The sequence below is a fragment of the Tamandua tetradactyla genome, chromosome 8 (assembly GCF_023851605.1).
Source record: "Tamandua tetradactyla isolate mTamTet1 chromosome 8, mTamTet1.pri, whole genome shotgun sequence".
Lineage (NCBI taxonomy): Eukaryota > Metazoa > Chordata > Mammalia > Pilosa > Myrmecophagidae > Tamandua > Tamandua tetradactyla.
In genome coordinates this window covers 38,566,583-38,589,375 of record NC_135334.1, presented here as the reverse complement: position 1 = coordinate 38,589,375, position 22,793 = coordinate 38,566,583, and the positions used below count along the sequence as shown (strand labels likewise).

At 35.9% G+C, this 22,793-nt stretch overlaps 1 protein-coding gene across 2 annotated transcripts in view; it reads left to right on the top strand.

Annotated features, from left to right (window-relative positions):
• Window positions 1-22,793, top strand: part of DYNC2H1 (dynein cytoplasmic 2 heavy chain 1) — a 522,264-nt gene that overhangs the window by 405,015 nt on the left and 94,456 nt on the right. For both annotated transcript variants that reach the window (XM_077113112.1, XM_077113111.1), the window contains exon 83: window positions 71-187. In XM_077113112.1, coding sequence (XP_076969227.1) covers window positions 71-187 — 117 coding nt within the window. The remainder of the gene's footprint in view (window positions 1-70; window positions 188-22,793) is intronic.

The following is a 22,793-nucleotide window of genomic DNA, read 5'->3' as shown; positions in this document are numbered from 1 at the left end:
GCATACCTTATTTCTCCCTGCTTGACTGATATTATTTTCATTTATTGTTTTTATTATTTGCTTCATTCAGGTTATTTCACAATTGAGGATCTTGGGCAGATCAGTGACAGCTGGCTGCAAATTTGATAGAGAAATCTGGTCTAATGAACTTTCACCGGTTCTCAATCTCTGGAAGAAACTAAATCAGGTTAGTAGTGGAATATTCTTCTATATTTTACTTTATCTTCCCAATTTTCTTCCAGTTTTATTCCCAGATTTCTCATGTTGGTAAAAATTTGCATTGACCTACCCTTAATACATATAATATCCTTGAAAGAAATTTAGGCATCAGTATTTATAGGTGAATCTCAGCACAAAAAGCAGTGTCATCAGTATAATTTGCCTTCTCCTGGTAGTCTGCGATGTCATCTTCTATATCTGCCATATATTTTGCTCATTCTCTACTTTCTCTATACTTTTGCTGTAATATCAACAAATGGCTATTTAAGGGGTGTATTCATTTGTTAAATGCTGCCAGAATTCAATATACCAGAATTTATCAAATTATAAGTTTACAGTTCTAAGGCCATGAAAATGTCCAAACTAACGCATCCAGAGAAAGATACCTTGACTCAGGAAAGTCTGATGGTTCTGGAATACCTCTGTCAGCCAGGAATGCATGTGGCTGATGTCTCCTGGGGTCTTTGGCTTCTGGTTTCAAACAGCTTCCCCAGAGACGTTTTCTTTCTGCATCTCCAAATGTCTGGGTCTCATGTGCATCTGCTCTCTCTGTCAGCACTCCAGGCATCTAAGCTTCCTCCAAAATGTCTCCCCTTTAAAAAGACTCCAGTAAACTAATTGAAACACACCTTGAATGGGGCCAACTCTATCTAATCAAAAGGTCACACCCACAATTGTATGTGTTACATCTCCATGGAAACAATCCAAAAAAGGTCACACCCACAACTGGGTGTGTCACATCTTCATGGAAACAATCCGGTCTGAGGTTTTCCACCCTAAAGTATTGAAACAGGATTAAAAGAACCATGGCTGGCCCCACAAGACTGGATCAAAAGAAAGGCATGGTTTTTCTGGGGTACATAACACCTTCAAAGCAGCAGAATCAGAAAGTCTTAGAAGAATCAGTGTGCTAAGGAAAAACTATTTATCACCTGGAATCAACTTGTTTTTATGATTGTAGAATAGCTGCTTGTTCACTAGCAAAGCCATTAGGGTATTATGATTCCTGTGCTTATTGAATAGGGATTTGTTCCCTAGAATTAAAAAGATTTTACTTTATGATTTGTATTTCACTAATGCTGTAAAAATACCTCTATATCAGATCTAGCCTTCTTCAGTAAGGGGAGTGAAATTAGGTTTGTTTTAGAACTTATTAAGATTTTTTGAAACCTCTAAATTCTCAAACCAAACAGTATTTATTGTAATTTTTATTCACGTTATTATGATTTAGTCTCAACAATTGATTATCATCTAAGATTCTCAATAAGCAATGTACCCACCTGATTGGAGTCTTCTACTTTTATTTAGATCGCCATATTGATAAAGTTTCATGCTGCTGGCTTAAGGAAAAATAAAGAGATGAAAAAGAAATATCATGTTCTTAGGCATCTTAAACCCATCCTCCCCACTGCTGCTAGAGTCTTGTGGGTAATTACATTGCACATGTTCCTGTTTGTGAAGTCATAGTTCTTGGTCTCCTTTTTTCATACCAACTCATAAGGAAGTTACTATACTATATCCCTCCTTCTAACCAACCTTAGATTATCTTTACATGGCCTACTAAAATTTTATCACAAAATTTCAGTTTTCTCCTTTAGCAATTTACTATTTCTATCGTTTAGAATATTCCTCTTCTCAAGGTTCAGCTTGGGTGAGATTAAAGCTACGCCCTGTTTTGGAATCTGAGTCCAGATTCCAGTTGATATATATATTTTTTATGACATTGGTTCTTTTGAATTTGCTGATGATTTTTCATGTCTGTGTTTCTTAAAATGTATACACATCGAAAACCTTTTATGTTTGCATATGTAGCATAACTCTTCTGGCAATAGTAATGTAAAGTTATTTTCAAAGTCTAGACTTAAAGAATAAGATAGAAAATCAGACGATTTGAATAATTGACTAAATTTACTCTTTATTAAACTCAGACCCTTTGGCACATGTAGCCTAATTACTACAAAAGGCTCATCTTCTGTTTTAGAGATGCAGTCGAAGTATTGTCGGAGACCTTCCTTCCCATTGAAATACATAGGAAAACTTGTTTGACCCAATTCTCAAAGTTTGGGTGAGATTAAAGCTACGCCCTGTTTTTGTTACTTTACTTTCTTGTAATTTTCTTTGTCTCTACTTCTTAATTTACACTGGCCATCTTGTGTTTATCCCACATTAGATCTGGACTTTAAGTTCAACGTCAACCATCTTTAAGATATCCAGTCATGTGATTTTGTAGTTTTGATGAAGGTTTGAGAAGTTGCAAGAGATAGCTCACTTTGCTGAGTAGGACATTGTCAGATTCTAGCTTAATGTTTGGTGGCTCTGGTCTGGTAACAAATTGAAAGAAAGCATGAGGAGTGGCTGATAGAGTGGTTATCTTTAATCATTCCCCTCTGCTCCGCTCTGATACTTACAGAGCTGTAGTCCCTTATATGGTAAATTACACAGAAGTGGCACTTTACCAAAAGGTGACATCATCCATGGGATGTATGATTGGATACAGGTATGTTACATCATGGTTACATAAGTTGTGCTGTATCGTGCTTCCCCAAACTTCAGACCCAGATGCACTTATGGCAGCCATCTTAGCAGACTGTTTTAATAAGCAATTTCTTGGGCCCACAATAACTTCTACTAACTCAATTTCCTTTGGACCATATTCTTTTAATGTTTTCCCTTTCCTAAGGTCCCCACAGTTGACTTTGACCACCATGTGAAGTTTCCTAAACATGTATTTAAGTCTTTCCTTGTACTGCCTGCTTCCCTCCATCAGGCCCTTCTATTTTATTGTTCCCTCATTCTCATCTATTTTGTATTTCTGGAGAATTTTTTCTTTTTGTTACTTAAAGAGGACTATAGAGGGAGGGGTACAAGATGGCAGCTTAGTAAGGTACGTGCGTCTTAGTTCCTCCTCCAGAGCAACTACTAGGTGAACAGAAACAGTGCAGAACAGCTCCCGGGGCCACGGCAGGGAGTGGACACACAGCGTACCCCAGTCTGGACTGGCTAGTCTGACTGCGAGACTCTGCTGCGGTGAGATCCCCGAGCGGCACGCGATTCCCCGAGCAGCAGGAGCTGGCAGCCGGAGCACCTCCCTCCCTCCTTCCCGGGCCGGCTGAGAGTCTCGGAGAGGCAAGTTTCGCAAGCTGCGGCAGCCGGCGCCTCTCTTTTGCGGGCGGCTTCCTGGACCGGCTACGAGTCTCGGATCAGAGGGCTACCCAAGCCGCGGTGGCCCTCCCCCGCGGGCGGCTTCCTGGTCCGGTGGCGAATTCCCCAGGCCACGGCGGCCGGCGACCGACGCCCCTCCCCCGCGGGCGGCTTCCTGGTCCGGTGGCAAATTCCCCGGGCCGCTGCGGCCGGTGACCGACGCCCCTCCCCCGTGGGCGGCTTCCTGGTCTGGTGGCGAATTCCCTGGACCGCTGTGGCCAGCGACCGACACCCCTCCAGGGAGAGGAGGGAATTTCCGACAGTGGCAGGGACTGGGTCCAACCAAACACCAGTAGGGGAATTAATAAAGGAGCCACAGGGTCCCCGCAAGCCAAGGCGGCTGACGCCCCCACCACGCGCAGCCCCCCGGACGAACTGAGAGAATTGGATCGGAAATCCCAAGGCCGCGGAGAACGGTGACTGGGGGGATCCCTTCCAAACACGTGAGACAAACGTGTGCCACGAGCGCCACCTACTGGGCAGGATAAGAAAAACAGAACCCAGAGATTTCACAGAAAAATCTTACAACCTTGTTGGGTCCGACACCCAGGGAAATCTGACTAAATGCCCAGATGCCAGCAGAAGATAACGGTCCACACTCAGAAGATTGAGAATATGGCCCAGTCAAAGGAACAAACCAATAGTACAAATGAGATGCAGGAGCTGAGACAACTAATGCTGAATATACGAACAGAAATGGAAAACCTCTTCAAAAATGAAATCGATAAATTGAGGGAGGACATGAAGAAGACATGGGCTGAACAAAAAGAAGAAATAGAAAAACTGAAAAAACAAATCACAGAACTTATGGAAGTGAAGGATAAAGTAGAAAAGATGGAAAAAACAATGGATACCTACAATGATAGATTTAAAGAGACAGAAGATACAATTAGTGATTTGGAGGATGGAACATCTGAATTCCAAAAAGGAAACAGAAACTATCGGGAAAAGAATGGAAAAATTTGAACCGGGTATCAGGGAACTCAAGGACAATATGAACCACACAAATATATGTGTTGTGGGTGTCCCAGAAGGAGAAGAGAAGGGAAAAGGAGGAGAAAAACTAATGGAAGAAATTATCACTGAAAACTTCCCAACTCTTATGAAAGACCTAAAATTACAGATCCAAGAAGTGCAGCGCACCCCAAAGAGATTAGACCCAAATAGGCGTTCTCCAAGACACTTACTAGTTAGAATGTCAGAGGTCAAAGAGAAAGAGGATCTTGAAAGCAGCAAGAGAAAAACCATCCATCACATACAAGGGAAACCCAATAAGACTATGTGTAGATTTCTCAGCAGAAACCATGGAGGCTAGAAGACAGTGGGATGATATATTTAAATTACTAAAAGAGAAAAACTGCCAACCAAGACTCCTATATCCAGCAAAATTGTCCTTCAAAAATGAGGGAGAAATTAAAACATTCTCAGACAAAAAGTCACTGAGAGAATTTGTGACCAAGAGACCAGCTCTGCAAGAAATACTAAAGGGAGCACTAGAGTCAGATACAAAAAGACAGAAGAGAGAGGTATGGAGAAGAGTGTAGAAAGAAGGAAAATCAGATATGATATATATAATACAAAAGGCAAAATGTTAGAGGAAAATATTATCCAAACAGTAATAACACTAAATGTTAATGGACTGAATTCCCCAATCAAAAGACATAGATTGGCAGAATGGATTAAAAAACAGGATCCTTCTATATGCTGTCTACAGGAAACACATCTTAGACCCAAAGATAAACATAGGTTGAAAGTGAAAGGTTGGGAAAAGATATTTCATGCAAATAACAACCAGAAAAGAGTAGGAGTGGCTATACTAATATCCAACAAATTAGACTTCAAATGTAAAACAGTTAAAAGAGACAAAGAAGGACACTATATACTAATATAAGGAACAATTAAACAAGAAGACATAACAATCATAAATATTTACGCACCGAACCAGAATGCCCCAAAATACGTGAGGAATACACTGCAAACACTGAAAAGGGAAATAGACTTATATACCATAATAGTTGGAGACTTCAATTCACCACTCTCATCAATAGACAGGACATCTAGACAGAGGATCAATAAAGAAATAGAGAATCTGAATATTACTATAAAGGAGCTAGACTTAACAGACATTTATAGGACATTACATCCCACAACAGCAGGATACACCTTTTTCTCAAGTGCTCATGGATCATTCTCAAAGATAGACCATATGCTGGGTCACAAAGCAAGTCTTAACAAATTTAAAAAGATTGAAATCTTACACAACACTTTCTCGGATCATAAAGGAATGAAGTTGGAAATCAATAATAGGCGGAGTGCCAGAAAATTCACAAATACCTGGAAGCGCAACAACACACTCTTAAACAACGAGTGGGTCAAAGAAGAAATTGCAAGAGAAATTAGCAAATACCTCGAGGTGAATGAAAATGAAAACACAACATATCAAAACTTATGGGATGCAGCAAAGGCAGTGCTAAGAGGGAAATTTATTGCCCTAAATGCCTATATCAGAAAAGAAGAAAAGGCAAAAATGCAGGAATTAACTGTCCACTTGGAAGAAGTGGAGAAAGAACAGCAAACTAATCCCAAAGCAAGCAAAAGGAAAGAGATAACAAAGATTAGAGCAGAAATAAATAAAATTGAAAACATGAAAACAATAGAGAAAATCAATAAGACCAGAAGTTGGTTCTGTGAGAAAACCAATAAGATTGATGGTCCCTTATCAAGATTGACAAAAAGAAGAAGAGAGAGGATGCAAATAAGTAAGATCAGAAATGGAAGAGGAGACATAACTACTGACCTCACAGAAATAAAGGAGGTAATAACAGGATACTATGAACAACTTTACGCTAATAAATACAACAATTTAGAGGAAATGGACGGGTTCCTGGAAAGACATGAACAACCAACTTTGACTCAAGAAGACATAGATGACCTCAACAAACCAATCACAAGTAAAGAAATTGAATTAGTCATTCAAAAGCTTCCTAAAAAGAAAAGTCCATGACCAGACAGCTGCACATGTGAATTCTATCAAACGTTCCAGAAAGAATTAGTACCAGCTCTCCTCAAACTCTTCAAAAAAATCGAAGCAGAGGGAAAACTACCCTATTCATTCTATGAAGCCAACATCACCCTCATACCAAAACCAGGCAAAGATATTACAAAAAAAGAAAACTACAGGCCAATCTCTCTAATGAATATAGATGCAAAAATCCTCAATAAAATTCTAGCAAATCGTATCCAACAACACATTAAAAGAATTATACATCATGATCAAGTAGGATTCATCCCAGGTATGCAAGGATGGTTCAACATAAGAAAATCAATTAATGTAATACACCATATCAACAAATCAAAGCAGAAAAATCACATGATCATCTCAATTGATGCAGAGAAGGCATTTGACAAGATTCAACATCCTTTCCTGATGAAAACACTTCAAAAGATAGGAATACAAGGGAACTTCCTTAAAATGATAGAGGGAATATATGAAAAACCCACAGCTAATATCATCCTCAATGGGGAAAATTTGAAAACTTTCCCCCTAAGATCAGGAACAAGACAAGGATGTCCACTATCACCACTATTATTCAACATTGTGTTGGAGGTTCTAGCCAGAGCAATTAGATAAGAAAAAGAAATACAAGGCATCAAAATTGGAAAGGAAGATGTAAAACTATCACTGTTTGCAGACAATATGATACTATACGTCAAAAACCTGGAAAAATCCACAACAAAACTACTAGAGTTAATAAATGAGTACAGCAAAGTAGCAGGTTACAAGATCAACATTCAAAAATCTGTAGCATTTCTATACACTAGTAATGAACAAGCTGAGGGGGAAATCAAGAAACGAATCCCATTTACAATTGCAACTAAAAGAATGAAATACCTAGGAATAAATTTAACTAAAGAGACAAAAAAACATATATAAAGAAAACTACAAAAAACTGTTAAAAGAAATCACAGAAGACCTAAATAGATGGAAGGGCATACCGTGTTCATGGATTGGAAGACTAAATACAGTTAAGATGTCAATCCTACCTAAATTGATTTACAGATTCAATGCAATACCAATCAAAATCCCAACAACTTATTTTTCAGAAATAGAAAAACCAATAAGCAAATTTATCTGGAAGGGCAGGGTGCCCTGAATTGCTAAAAACATCTTGAGGGAAAAAAACGAAGCTGAAGGTCCTGCACTGCCTGACTTTAAGGCATATTATGAAGCCACAGTGGTCAAAACAGCATGGTATTGGCATAAAGATAGATATATCGACCAATGGAATCGAATAGAGTGCTCAGATATAGACCCTCTCATCTATGGACATTTGATCTTTGATAAGGCAGTCAAGCCAACTCACCTGGGACAGAGCAGTCTCTTCAATAAATGGTGCCTAGAGAACTGGATATCCATATGCAAAAGAATGAAAGAAGACCCATCTCTCATACCCTATACAAAAGTTAACTCAAAATGGATCAAAGATCTAAACATTAGGTCTAAGACCATAAAACAGTTAGAGGAAAATGTAGGGAGATATCTTATGGATCTTACAACTGGAGGCGGTTTTATGGACCTTAAACCTAAAGCAAGAGCACTGAAGAAGGAAATAAATAAATGAGAGCTCCTCAAAATTAAACACTTTTGTGCATCAAAGAACTTCATCAAGAAAGTAGAAAGACAGCCTACACAATGGGAGACAATATTTGGAAATGACATATCAGATAAAGGTCTAGTATCCAGAATTTATAAAGAAATTGTTCAACTCAACAACAAAAAGACAGCCAACCCAATTACAAAGTGGGAAAAAGACTTGAACAGACACCTCTCAGAAGAGGAAATACAAATGGCCAAAAGGCACATGAAGAGATGCTCAATGTCCCTGGCCATTAGAGAAATGCAAATCAAAACCACAATGAGATATCATCTCACACCCACCAGAATGGCCATTATCAACAAAACAGAAAATGACAAGTGCTGGAGAGAATGCGGTGAAAGAGGCACCCTTATCCACTGTTGGTGGGAATGTCAAATGGTGCAACCACTGTGGAAGGCAGTTTGGCGGTTCCTCAAAAAGCTGAATATAGAATTGCCATACGACCCAGCAATACCTTTATTCAAAGGAATTAAGGGCAAAAATTCAAACAGACATTTGCACACCAATGTTTATAGCAGCGTTATTTACAATTGCAAAGAGATGGAAACAGCCAAAATGTCCATCAACAGAAGAGTGGCTAAACAAACTGTGGTATATACATGCGATGGAATATTATGCAGCTTTAAGACAGGATAAACTTATGAAGCATGTAATAACGTGGATGGACCTAGAGAACATTATGCTGAGTGAGTCTAGCCAAAAACTAAAAGACAAATACTGTATGGTCCCAATGATGTGAATCGACATTCGAGAATAAACTTGGAATATGTCATCAGTAACAGAGTCCAGCAGGAGTTAGAAACAGGGTAAGATAATGGGTAATTGGAGCTGAAGGGATACAGACTGTGCAACAGGACTAGATACAAAAACTCAAAAATGGACAGCACAATAATACCTAATTGTAAAGTAATCATGTTAAAACACTGAATGAAGCTGCATCCGAGCTATAGGTTTTTGTTTTGTTTTGTTTTGTTTTGTTTTTACTATTATTACTTTAATTTTTTTCTCTATATTAACCTTCTATATCTTTTTTGGTTGTGTTGCTAGTTCTTCTAAACCGATGCAAATGTACTAAGAAACGATGATCATGCATCTATGTGATGATGTTAAGAATTACTGATTGCATATGAAGAATGGTATGATTTCTAAATGTTGGGTTATTTTCTTTTTTTCCGTTAATTAATAAAAAAAAAAAGAGGACTATAGAGGGACTTAAAGGCTTGTATATGAATTATTTGCCTCCTAAGACCCAACCCAATATTAGAAGCTCAAATTAACTCTCTGCCTTTGCCCAAAACCCCATATTTCTCATTTGGAATGTAGATATAGCCTAATACTAGTTCTTTGATGCTGGATTTATGCCACAACTCACTTCCCAGGGTGGAGCCTGGGTAGAGTACAATGTCATGGGATGATTGAAATAACTGTGTGTGAGGGCACCAATTATTGTATACGTTGTGGGAAGATTTTATCTTAGGGGAAGCATCTTAGGGAGAAGTGCTATTGATAATTTCAATAGACTCTACAAGTGAATTATTATTCTGCAGGGACTAGGTAGAGAAGAAGGAAACAGGGGGTCCCAAGCTAAAGCAAAGAATCAAAAGAAAGCCTAAAGATAGACTCTAAAATAATTTTCTGAATTCTTAGGCATGTGACTGCTTTGGCTATTATTGTTCCTACTGGAGATAGCTAAGTATCCTCATGATAAAACTAGGATTCATTCCTTTTCAGTCCATCTTGCATACTTTTTTAAGTTCTCCTTGAAAAATTCATTAAATTATTTAGGAATACAATAAAATGTCAATTCCTTTGCATATACACTTATGGTCTCTTCTAAGGCTGACTTTCTATGTTGGTTCTGACTGTTTTGTACCACATGTACCATTCATCCTACATCAGACTATTGCTTTTTTTTTTAACGTGCCATGCATTTTTAAACAGTTTGGGTCTCTTCTGGTTCTAGATTTACCTTCCTCTCTGTTCATCAGATAACCCTATAATCCTTAATAGTCTACACAAATGCCATTTTATCTCTGTAGCTTTCCAGATATTTGCACATTGCAATTACTGAGGCAAGAAAAGATGGGTATACAAGTGCCCTGCCCTTAAGAAGCTCACAAAATAAGGTTTATATAAAAATGATCACTTTAACTCTATATGTATCTTTTGGCTTATTATATGATACCTCTTTTTAATTGTCTCTTTAAAAGTCATCTTTCCGTAATTTCCAACTTCATTATTTTTTTTTCCCACATGGGCAGACTCCAGGAAACAAACCTGGGTCTCCAGCATGGCAGGCACAAATTCTGCCATTGAGCCACTGTTGCCCTCCCCAACTTAATAATTTGTTTATTTGTTTTTTACATAAAGTAACATAGGAGTTAAAGAATTGCTAATTGAAAAAGACTAGTTTGCTTTCCCTTTACATTTTTTAGCTAAGAGGTGTTGTCTTTTCAAAATAGAAACACGTTTTTATGGAGCGTGAAATTAATTATTTGCTATGGTATATAATGTCATTATTAAGAAATACTTTTTCTTTTCTTCTTATGCAAGGATCATGTAACTGCAGTTTGTGAAAGTTCCCACTACATGAACTATGTATATCCTTTTGGAGCTGGCATTTCTCTTCTGGTGAACAGTGCCACGATCATTTGTTGATTAGTGTAGACAAGGTTTATATGACCTGGTTTTCACCCTTACACCCATCCTACTTAGTTACAGCCGAACTCTGTTTTGAAAAGATGGATCATATGCCTCTTCCCAGGAAGCTGGCAGTTAGAAATATTTCAAATGCTTCTTACTGATGTAATTCAGTGGTGAAAACCTGGTTTCCACAACCAGACTGCTGGGGTTCAAATCTCAGCACTAGCACTTACTAGTGCATAACATAGGAAAATTACTTAACTCCTATGTCTCAGTTTTCTTGTCTTTAAAATAGGAATTAATGATAGTATTTAGCTTATAGGAATGTCATAAAGCTTTTCTAATAGTGGGCTGGTATATGTAAGTGCTCTCTGTTATTAATTTTACTGTTATTGAAGGTATAAAGGTTTATAATATATGATTTAATTTACCTTTTTCCTAAGCAAGTTATTTTTATTTACATAATTCTATTATTATTTGGTCATTCATTCAAATATTATAATTGAGTACTTGGTTTGCTTTAGTTGTTTTTTGCTAGGGACTGTATATAGATAGCCATGAACAAAACAGTCATGGCATCAACCCCATGGAGTTTACGGTTAGTTTGTAAGAAAAACAGTTTTAAAAGTTAAAGAAAAAAGCAAGCAAATAATTTATTGTAAATTATTGTAAATGCTCTGGAAGGAATAGACAGATGCTATTAGAAATAAGAGAAGACCTAGTTTAGATTGCATAGTTTGGACATCAAATTGGTAGTTGATTATACAAATGTGGACCTCAATAAAGCTTTTTGGGCTATAATATAAATGTGGGACTTGCCACTATGTAGGGGGCATTTAAGTCATTGTAAAGTATATCATCTAAGGAAAATATAGTGAGAGAGAGCGAGAAGAAAGAGGGCGTACTATTGAGCCTTGAGGAATGCCAACATTAGAAAATGTTGTATTAGGAAAGCAGAGGCCAGAGTATAAGTGAGGGGAAACAGAAACAAGAAGTTAAACCAAAGTCAGTACACAAAAGCCTGTGATATCATAGAAACCTTGAGAAAAGAGTGTTTCATTAGGAACAAAATTGCTTCTGAGTGGCTGAACAAAATGAGGACAGAATGAATCACTGTTTTCAGAATAAAAGTCAGAGGTGGCTTTGACAAGAACAGTTTAGGTGTAATGAAGGAACTGGAAGTTATATTTTAAAGACTTGAAATTTGAAATAGAATGAATATGAGATAAGGAGATTGAAACAGGGTGTATGTATAGACTGCTCTTTCTTTAAATGTGCTATAAAAGAGAGCAGAGAAATTAGTTGATCAAGACTGGGACCCCAGTAAGCTTTTTCTTAAATACTAGAAGGGATGTAGAATAATTGGAATGATCCAGTAGAAGAAGTAGTTGAAGGGTTAAAGATGCTGAAGAATTAAGCTAATTTCTTAAAACAACCCAAAAACTGAAACATTGATATTTTTTGCTAAAAAGGGGATCATTGATAAATGTCAGCTTTCTGTCTTTTAAATATGTATATTTAAATATATTTTCTTTCAGAGATTGAAGATAACTTGTAATAACTACTACAGTTAATGCAAAATATTCTGAAGGTTGTCTTGCCTTACTTTTCTATCCTTGTTTCTGCCTACATAGAATCCTGCCAATATTAACAATTAGGTAGTTTGTTTATTTGTTTATTTATTTTGCATGGGCAGGCATCAGGAATCGAACCCAGGTCTCCAGCATGGCAGGAGAGAACTCTGCCTGCTGAGCTACCGTGGCCCACCCTATATATATATCATTTATATATATATATATATAAATATATATATATTTTTTTACATGGGCAGGCACCGGGAATCGAACCTGGGTCCTTGGGCATGGCAGGCAAGCACTCTTGCCTGCTGAGCCACTGTGGCCCGCCCCTATATATTTTTAATTATTAGTTCAACAGCAATATGTGAAGTGTTCTTCCTACACTTTACAACTATTGATATAGCCCCAGCTATTCCATTTTGCTCTTCTCAACATCGTATTTCAATCCAATTTATACAGTTAAGTTTCAGCTTTCTTGTCCTTTCATTTTTTAACTTTTTATTTCAACCAGATGGGGTGCTACATAGTAGCTAAGTATCTGTGTCCCTAATTTAATCTTTGTGTGTCCACTTTTTAGCTGATATAATAGACATTTGATTTAAATATACTGACAGCTGGTTCAGTTTTATGGGTAGGATCCAAAAATACATTTGTCAATCAAATTTAAACTGAGAAAAATTGTCAGTGAATTTAATTTATTAATTAAATATGGGTTGTTGGCTTTCAGCTTTCAACCATGTTCATATATCCAAAAGAGGGGAAGTGAGATGTCCAAGCTAAATAACTCTAGCACCACAATCCTTTATTTAAAAACCTGTGTTTGGTTTTATGTACTTAATCTATTTTCAGGTTGCTTGAAACTAAAGAAAGAAGTGGAGCTCGTATATATTTTTTTATATTAATTAAAAAAAAATTAACAACAAACAAATAAAACATTAAGATATCATTCCATTCTACGTATATAATCAGTAATTCTTAATATCATCACATAGTTGCATATTCATCATTTCTTAGAACATTTGCATCGATTTAGAAAAAGAAATAAAAAGACGACAGAAAAAGAAATAAAATGATAACAGAGAAAAAAAAGATTATACATACCATACCCCTTACCCCTCACTTTCATTTATCACTAGCATTTCAAACTAAATTTATTTTAACATTTGTTCCCCCTATTTTTATTTTTATTCCATATGTTCTACTCTTCTGTTGATATGGTAGATAAAGGGAGCATCAGACACAAGGTTTTCACAATCACAGAGTCATGTTGTGGAGCTCGTATATTTTTGTGTTAATATGCAACTTTTATGAATCATACAGAAGCAACCAGGAACAAATTGCCACAACTTTCAGGAAGTAGCTTGAAGAAAGGACAGTTGAACTGAGAATAGTAGATCAAACTTGTGTCTTAGAGGAGGGGAAATATTTTGTAGGCATTGAACATCTTTGAACTTCTCTTTCTGTAAAATGTAGTCATGAAACTGAGGGCAGCTGTCTCTGTCTTCTCAAGTGGTGTCACAAAATAGACATTTGAATGAAATGATCCAACTCAGATTTTCATCTTTAGTTTGAGACATTTCCTCAGTAATGTTTTGGACTTTGAAATTGCTCTAGAAATTGCACTAGAATCTCTACCTACAAATTTGATATCCCTTTGATAACCTAGAAGAATAACATAATTTTTCTAGTATTTATCTTAAAAGATGTTATTAATAAAGAAACTTACCTTAATTAGGTAAAGGAACATAGGTCTATGGAAAAATCTTGCCTAGTTTAATATAATGGGACTCTTTAGAAAATTAATTAAATTGCATATAAGTATTCAATGGAATACTAAAAAAATTGTTTTAAATGGAATACTCCTTGAGCCAGAAAGATGATCATTATTTTTAATGAATGATTAATATGTGAGGTCTGGACAAATGTTAACTACTTTAAGTATTGTTCTATTGTGTTTCAAATGTAAAATACTTCATTTTAGGCAGTTGTTATGTGTGTGAGTGCATGTGTATATTCTGTTTTATCAAATGTATGAGTTCTTTTGAAATGTGTTTCATGATTCCAGCAAATATTATTGTTAAAATATTTTAGTCTCATTTTTTGTCACTAATTAGTAAATTCGGAAATGAAATCTTAAACAATTTTTTTACTGCATCATTATGAGAAGTTATAGATCAGCTTTCTAAGTCAGAAATGTAGGAGATCCAGTTACATTCTTAGCAGATCACTTAATGTCTTCTAAAATGGAAACCCCTTTCTTTCTTTGGTTTAGCTTTTTTTTTTTTTTGCCTTCATCAAATTAAAAAAAGATGCATATAAAAACTGTCATTTTATTATTGGATTAATTATGGTTGTAACTATAAATGCTATTTCTGCCAATATTTTGGCAAAAAACATTACTATCAATAATTTGTTCTATTTTCCTATTCTTAAAATAGTAAAAGCTATAAAAGGTAGTATTGCAATTTGTGGTGTAGGAATACAATTACTTGATAACAGTATCATGAATATTAAATAAATAAATTGGTTATAATGCCTGGCACATAATAGGAATATGATAAATATTAGCTTTATTGTTGTTATACTGTTTTAGTTATTATTAGTAAATAAAGTATGAATAATTTACTTTTGCATAGGTAGCAAATTCAAAATATAAAGATCTCTTTCTGTGTCTAGCATTTTTAAATCCAGAGATTTGCTATGCTACTATCATTAAAATGACATTATTTAACAGATTAAACAAACATACAGTAGTAACTAAAATGTAAGTAATATTCTTATAGAATAAATTCATTTTTTATTCTTTGATTATATTTATAGGTATTAAGGGGAAACCAGTTATTTGATTATATAACTCCAGTTAACAAATATAAAAATAAAAATAATTTCTTACGTTCTTGTACATAACAGTTTTCCCTAGGATGAATATATGAAATGTAACTAATGAACTTTTCCTCCTCCATAACTTGGGGGAGCAGTTGCTTTAATAGTATGAGATTGCTTTTTACATTTTTATAGATTGGGGTAATTATTCTCCCTTTTTTCCTGCAAAGATGGGCACATGCTATTCAGAAAACTCTTCTAACTTCATTAAAACTAACAAAAACTTTTTTGTGTTTTAATTTTTATAGTACAAATATTTATATTGGTTAACGTCAGTAATACTAAACATTTTTGTACAACTCCATTCCCACCCCACCCTACTCCTGTTTATCTTGCCCCCCCACTCCTTAATCGCTTCACTTCATGCAAGCAATAGAGTATAATGAATAAATTTATGAATATTGTTCTTAGTGAGATATTTCCGAGTTCACTTTGCTTATTTTGTTTTCCTTGTAAAAATGAGTAATATGTGTTAAGATTCCTGCTTTAAGTTCTTTCATTGTAAGATTGGCTCCGTTACTTCTCTAATTAAGCTAAGGGTTTTCCCATTCATTTAAAGAGAAATCGGTTCACTTAAAATGGGCTAATTGGGTTAACCCCTTGGCAACTCTAAGTAGAGAGTAAATTGCTAGGCCATTGTGATACTAGGACTGCTTAAGAAATTCAGGTTTTTACTTTCAAGCAGAGGGTTAAAACCAAATAAATATAGTTTGGGCATTGCTTTTAATGGAGAATTAAATAGCATGTGAGTCCATTAACTGTTTTTTTAGTGTTCTGAAATTTGCATCTCACTGAAATGAAAAGAATTAATGGTGTCTGGCTCAGAGGGAATAAATTTTAATTTTAATCTGATTCCAATACATTATTTTAAAATGCTGTGCAGTAACATTTTTGAGGATTTTTACATCTGAGAATATCTTTATTTGGTCTTTACATGTAACAAGTAGTGTAGCTGCAGACCCACTTTTACTTTCCCAGTTATTTTCTTGGAAGGTATTACTCATTTGAGTTTCATATGTGTGTATATTTACATATTTTTTCCTGTATTCTGCCCACCCCCCAAAAAAGGAGCTAACATGATATTCCACATTCATTTCTATTTCCTGTGTAGAATGATCATAAAATGTCTTTTAAAAATTTTTACAAAAATATTAGAAAGCCTCATTCAACTCCCTAAGGACTTCTCTCCCCTTTGATACTCCTATCAAACACCTATCCCCAAATTTTTCTTATCTGTTACTTCTCTGATTCAAGTCTCTACCAACTCGTATAGTTTTGCTGAAGAGTTTAATGGTGATAAGACACTTATTTCTTTACATGTAATCTGCTTTTTCCCTCTAGAATATTCTTTCATCCCCTTAAGTTTCACCGTAATATGCATAGGTGTGGGTTTTTAAAATATATTTCTGTTCTGTTTGATACTTCTGAGAGCCTTCAATCCCAGTAACCAGTTTTTTTTGCCAGTATCTATTTCAGTCTGTTCCCCCATGCCATTTAGAGCCCATGAGAACCTGATTGTGTTCATATTCACAGTATAATGAATAAAGATGAAGATTAAAAATCCAACACTTGGTTTTGGATATAATTATTCCTTTCTTTCTTCTCAGCTCATGGTTATATTTGGGTACATTTAAGAGGATGTTTTAATATTTAACATTTTATGTTGTTACTCAACATTTAGAGTTTTCAATAGGAATGTAGATTTGGGTTTCTAGCCCTCTTAGAAACAGAAGCTGAAATTATCTCTATTTCTTATTTCAGGCAACTTTAAAATCAGATGTATATGACTGATAGGTGATTATACTTTGCTTGTAGACATTTTCTTTTTTTGTTCAGTAAAATGATATTACGCAGCATTGGAATTATTTTTCATTTTCTTGTTCAGTTGGTACACTGGCTTTTGAAATGCTAACTGCTCCTTTTAGCCATGAAGTTATAATGTGCTCACCATTTGAGGATATTATGAACCAGAGTGCCCCCTATTTCAGAACAGTTGGGCTTTTCTCAAACTTTTTCAAAAAAATAATGCTGTTTTATGCTATTTAATTTCCTTTCTAAGGAGTTAAAATCATGTACGTAAAGGATACCAAGAAGCATTATAATGTCATGAAAAAATATACATCATTTAATTATTAGGAGGGCATTGGAAAAAAAAGGAAAACTATTCAGTGTAGGTCAGTTTTAAACAGTGTCCTCCTATTGTTTCTCTAAACAGGTACAGAATCTCAAACTGTATGATAGTCATAATATCATATAATAGTTCATAACCCATCCTCCTCACTTTTTTATATTGCTGATGCTGTTAAAATGTAGCAAAATAACTTAATATGGAAATGGATGTTGTGCCTTGTACATAGTCAATACTCCATGAGCCCTTCCCCTTAAATACCATGGTCTGTATTGGGCCTCTTAATGTGAGATTGAATTATTGCTCATATGCTACTAGATTGACTCTTTTCTTGATAGCCTCACTGAGCGAAGTCATTCTTCTGGCTAAGTTTTGAAGCAGGTAGTCTATTAAATACAGTTTCATATAAATAAAATAGCTTTAGTAACATACCATCTTATCTCTTTATACCCTAGTTTTCAAATGTTTTGCCATTTTGTTCCATATATCCAAGTTATATATGAACAGTGTGCATCAGTTTAAGTGCATCAAAATACTGGAGTATTTTTCCTCTATTGTTCAGGTTTGGCTTTTTTTGCTCTACTTGTCCCAAGCAATTTTGCCTTCTATCTCAGCTCTTTAACACTTCTGATTAAGTCTATTTATTGGGTAATTATTGCACAATTGAACTGGTTGACCTCTGCCTGTTCAGTTAAGTAATATACCTTTAATTGCAAATGAACTGAACTGAATAAATATTAAAACAGCTGCTTTCCTGTGATCCACCTGATAATTTGGTATGAAAAGGAATAGTTGTTACCTGGCTTAGATATACCTTTTTTTCTCCAGCAGCTCCATAATCGAATAATGATTTTTCTCTGAATACACTTAGCTTTTTAATGACAAAATCTTTAAAATGTCAAGGCCATCCTTCAAAGTACACATGATTCAGTCAATTGTATTTATTCATGAAAATACTTCTCTTTTAATAAGCAATGGATTAAAGATATGGCTGACACCCCTTGATAGTTTCACTACAAAAAAATCATACTGTATGTTTTATAATTTGCTCATGTGGTGATTATAGCTATGCTTTAATATAAATTATTATTTTGAGTATTTTCTTTAGACTTAGTATTATGTAAAACAATTTAACATGTTGCTACCATGGTAAAAATTCTCTATTATTAATCCTTTTAGGATGTCTAAAATATCTATTTTTATTTTTAGAATTAGTTCATGTTTTTAGTGAAATTTTATTGAGATATATTTACATACCATAAAATCATCTAAAGTGTACAATCAGTGGTTCGCAGTACCACCATATTTGTGCATTCATTACCACAGTCAATTTTTGAACATTTTCATTACTGCAAAAAAAGTATACATCAGAATAAAAATGAAAGAAAAAACACCCATAATAGCCCATACTCCTTATCTCCCCTATTATTTATTTATGTTTTGTCCTTCCTTCTGTCCATACACTGGATAAAGGAGTGTCAGCCACAAGGTTTTCACAATCACACAGTCATACTGTAAAAGCTATATGGTTATACAATCGTTTTCAGGAATCAAGGCTACTGGAATACAGCTCAATGATTTCAGGTATTTCCTTCTAACTAATATAATACACTAAAAAAAGGAATATCCATGTGTAATGCATAAGAATATTCTCCAGAATGCTCTTTTGACTCTATTTAAAATCTTTCAGCCAATGAAACTTTATTTTGTTTCATTTCTCTTCCCCCTTTTGGTCAAGAAGTCTTTCTCAGTCCCATAATGCTGGGTCCAGGATCATCCCCAGAAGTCATGTCCTGTATTGCCAGGAGATTTACACCCCTGAGAGTTATGTTCCACTTATTGAGGAGGACAATGTGTTTACCTGCAGAGTTGGCTTAGAGAAAGAGGCCATATCTGAGCAACAGAAAAGGTTCTTTGAGAGTGACTCATAGGTATAATTATAAGTAGGCTTAGCTTTACCTCTACAGAATAAGTTTCACAAGGGCAAGCCCCAAGATTTAGGGCTTGCCTATTAAATTGGAAATACCCAATCCTTGAGAGAATATCAGGAATTCCCCAGGTGGGGAAGTGTAATATTTCTACATTTTTCCTTAATCCCACAAGGGGGCTATTCTCTGCCCAGATTACTCCGGAATGTATTTGGGCACACTAACCTGTACAAACCAACAGGATCTCACTCCCTAGTCAAAGTTCCTTTTAATTATGGTCTTGGAATAAACTGACCATACAAATTTAAAAAAGATAGTGTGAGACAGAAAATATAATTTTTCATCAAATAAACATCTCTGCCTTTGGTTGCATGCAGAAGTTTTATTTTGTTTTTTATAATCAGATATTTTACTATATCTCATTAATTGATAGAATAAGTAGACAGACAAGAAATAAGAATATAAAATATTTTAACAACACTATCAACCAAATTTAAGTTACTGACTTTTTAAAATGCAATTTTATTGAGATATATTCATATACCATATAATCATCCAAAGTGTTCAATCCATGGTTCATAGTATCATCATATAGCTGTACATTCATCATCACAATCAATTTTTAAACATTTTCATTACTCCCAAAAAAATACCAATAAAAATAAAAGTAAAAACTAACACCCAAAACTTCCCATACCCCCTGTATTAGTTTGTAAGCTGCCAGAATGTATTATACCAGAAATGGAATGACTTTTAAAAAGAAAATTTAGTAAGTTGTGAGTTTATAGTTCTAAGGCTATAAAAATGTCCAGATAAGGCACCCAGGGAAAAATATCTTAATTCAAGGAAGGCTGATGGGTCTGTATCACCTCCATCAGTTAGGAAGTCACATGGCTGGCATTTGCTGGTCCCTTGTTCCTGGGCTCCATTGCTTTCAACCTCTGTTTCTGTGGGGGTTCCTCAGTTTTCTTCTCTGGGCCTGGCTCTCAACTCCTGGCTTCCCTTGGCTCTCTTCAGGTTCCGGCTTGCTTAACATCTTATCACAACATCTGCTGGGCTCCAAACATCTCCAAATATCTGTCTCTGTTCTCCAAGTGTTGGCGTCTGTTTCAGCTCTGAGCTCTGAAGTTTCTGTCAGCTCTGTCGTTTCTGAGATTTCTCCAAAATATTTCCCCTTTTAAAGACTAGTAAACTAATCAAGACCCACCTGGAATGGGTAGAGTCACATCTCCACCTAATCAAAAGTTCACATCCACAATTGGGCGCATCACATGTCTGTGGATATAATCTAATCAGCATTTCCAAACTACAGTATTGAATCAGGATTAAAAGAAACAGCTGCTCTGACAATATTGGATCAGGATTAAAACATGGTTTTTCTGGGGTACATAATAGATTCAAGCCGGTAGAACCCCTCTACCCTCTTATTATTTATTTTTTTTTTGTCTTTATTCTTTTTTTACCTATCTGTCCCTCTACTGGATAAAGGGAGTGTCAGTCACAAGTTTTTCACAATCACATGGTCAGTCCATAAAAGCTATATAGCTATACAATCATCCTCAAGAATCAAGGCTACTGAATTACAGTTCAGTGGTTTCAGGAATTTCCCTCAAGCTACTCTAATACACCAAAAACTTAAAACAAATATCTAATGCATAACGATAGGCTCCAGAATGATCACTTGACTCTTTTGGAAATTTCTCAGCCACTGAAACTTTATCTTGTTTTCATCTCTCTTCCTCATTTTGGTCAAGATGTCTTTCTCAATCCCACAATGCCAGGGCTATGCTCATCCCCAGGAGTCAGTTCCCACATTTCCAGGGAGATTTATACCTCTAGGAGTCATGTCTTATGTAGGGGAAAGGGCAGTGAGTTAACCTGCGGAGGCGGCTTAGAGAGGGTAGCCACATTAAGCAAAAAAAGTTCTCTTAGGGTGACTTTTAGGCATAATTATAAGTTGTCTCAACTTCTCCTTTGCAAGAATAAGTTTCATTAGTGCAAGCTCCAAAATTGAGAGCTTGCACTTATGAAATGCCTGTCAAATTTGTAGTCCTCAAAGCTTGCAAGAATATCAGGTCTTTGGGGGGCCCTTTGCAAATACTTTTTCATCCTCCACCCAAATTACTTTGGGATGTATCAAAGCATGACATTAAGCTGTACAAACCAACATAATCTCACTCCATATTCAAGGTTCCCTATAGTTATGGTGTTCAAATAAGCTAGCCATACAAGTTAAATGAGATACTGTGCTACAGAAAATATAAACTTTGTACCGTATAAACATCTCTTTTGATTTCACACAAAAGTTGAAGTTCTAAAATACAGTCAATATCATGCTTTATGTTTTAGTCTGATTTACCTTAGTCCTAACCAGATCAGCTTCATTCATTTCTCTAACTGAAGTCTTGCTACTGGAAAAGGGCATGGGTTCTTTTGCTTGACATGCTCAATAACTAATTCTTGGGACACTGGGATTTCAAAGAGAGAAAGAACTTATTACTGTGTACATAGTAGGAAAGCAGATGGCCTGGCAGCCTAAAATCTGTCTCCCTAAACTGCAGTAATTCTCATTGTTTTATTAAATAAAAAGATGGGCAGAGTTTAGGATAATGGCACAGTTGCCCCAGTTGAGGAAATTAGAGGTGACCTAATTATTGAGCATGCACAGATTAATTGCATGCCTAGTCACAGAAATGTCATGTATATAAGAAAATGGCAGAATGAGGCATAGGTGACTTGTAGGTTAAAATCTAGGCTGCTGCACATGTCAGGCAGACCCGCTTTGGTTAGAACCAGTCTCAGTTATCAAGGTAACTTTGGACTTGGAAGTGGTTTAGTTCTGGGCTGACCCAAGGCCCTTCATTAATAAACATCAGGGGCAGTCTTTAGTGATTACAAGACTCTAAAGTTGAAAAACTGGTAATGGTACAAATGAACGTTAGTCACAAGGTTTTTACAATTATAAGGGCAGAAGATAAAGGCTAAACTTAATAAAAAAGATCCCACCTAACAATACTGAATCAGGATTAAAGGACATGTCTTTTCCAGGTGCACAAAAGTTTCAAATGAGCACACCTGTCTATTTACTCTGTCTCTCAGATATGCCTTAACTCCACCCTTGCCTGAGGCAGTGCTGAAGCCTGAGAATGTGGGAAACTTTATCTAATGGGCTGTTATGAAGTTTTTGTGTTTTTTTTTTAAATATCCTTTCCAGAGCTGGATCCCAGCCTTCCCTGGATTTGCCAGAATTGGTACCCAGCTCTATGTACCCCTTTTCTTGGGTATTTTGAGCTTGTCCAACTCCAAAACCATTTTTTTCCCCATCAGCCCCACCTCCCCTCTGCTGTGGCAAAATCTCATGATTCCTTTCTTGCTTACACCAGGTTTATCTGTGCTTGGAGCTTGTATTCAGCAGTCCAAATATGTTAATTAATTCTGCAGTTGGAGTTTGGTTGAACTACCTTCCTTGCTCCTAGTAGAGAGGGCTTCCTTTCCCCATGGACAACCAACTACAAGACAGCCTGCCCTGCCAGTGGGAGAGGTGCATCAGCCTCCA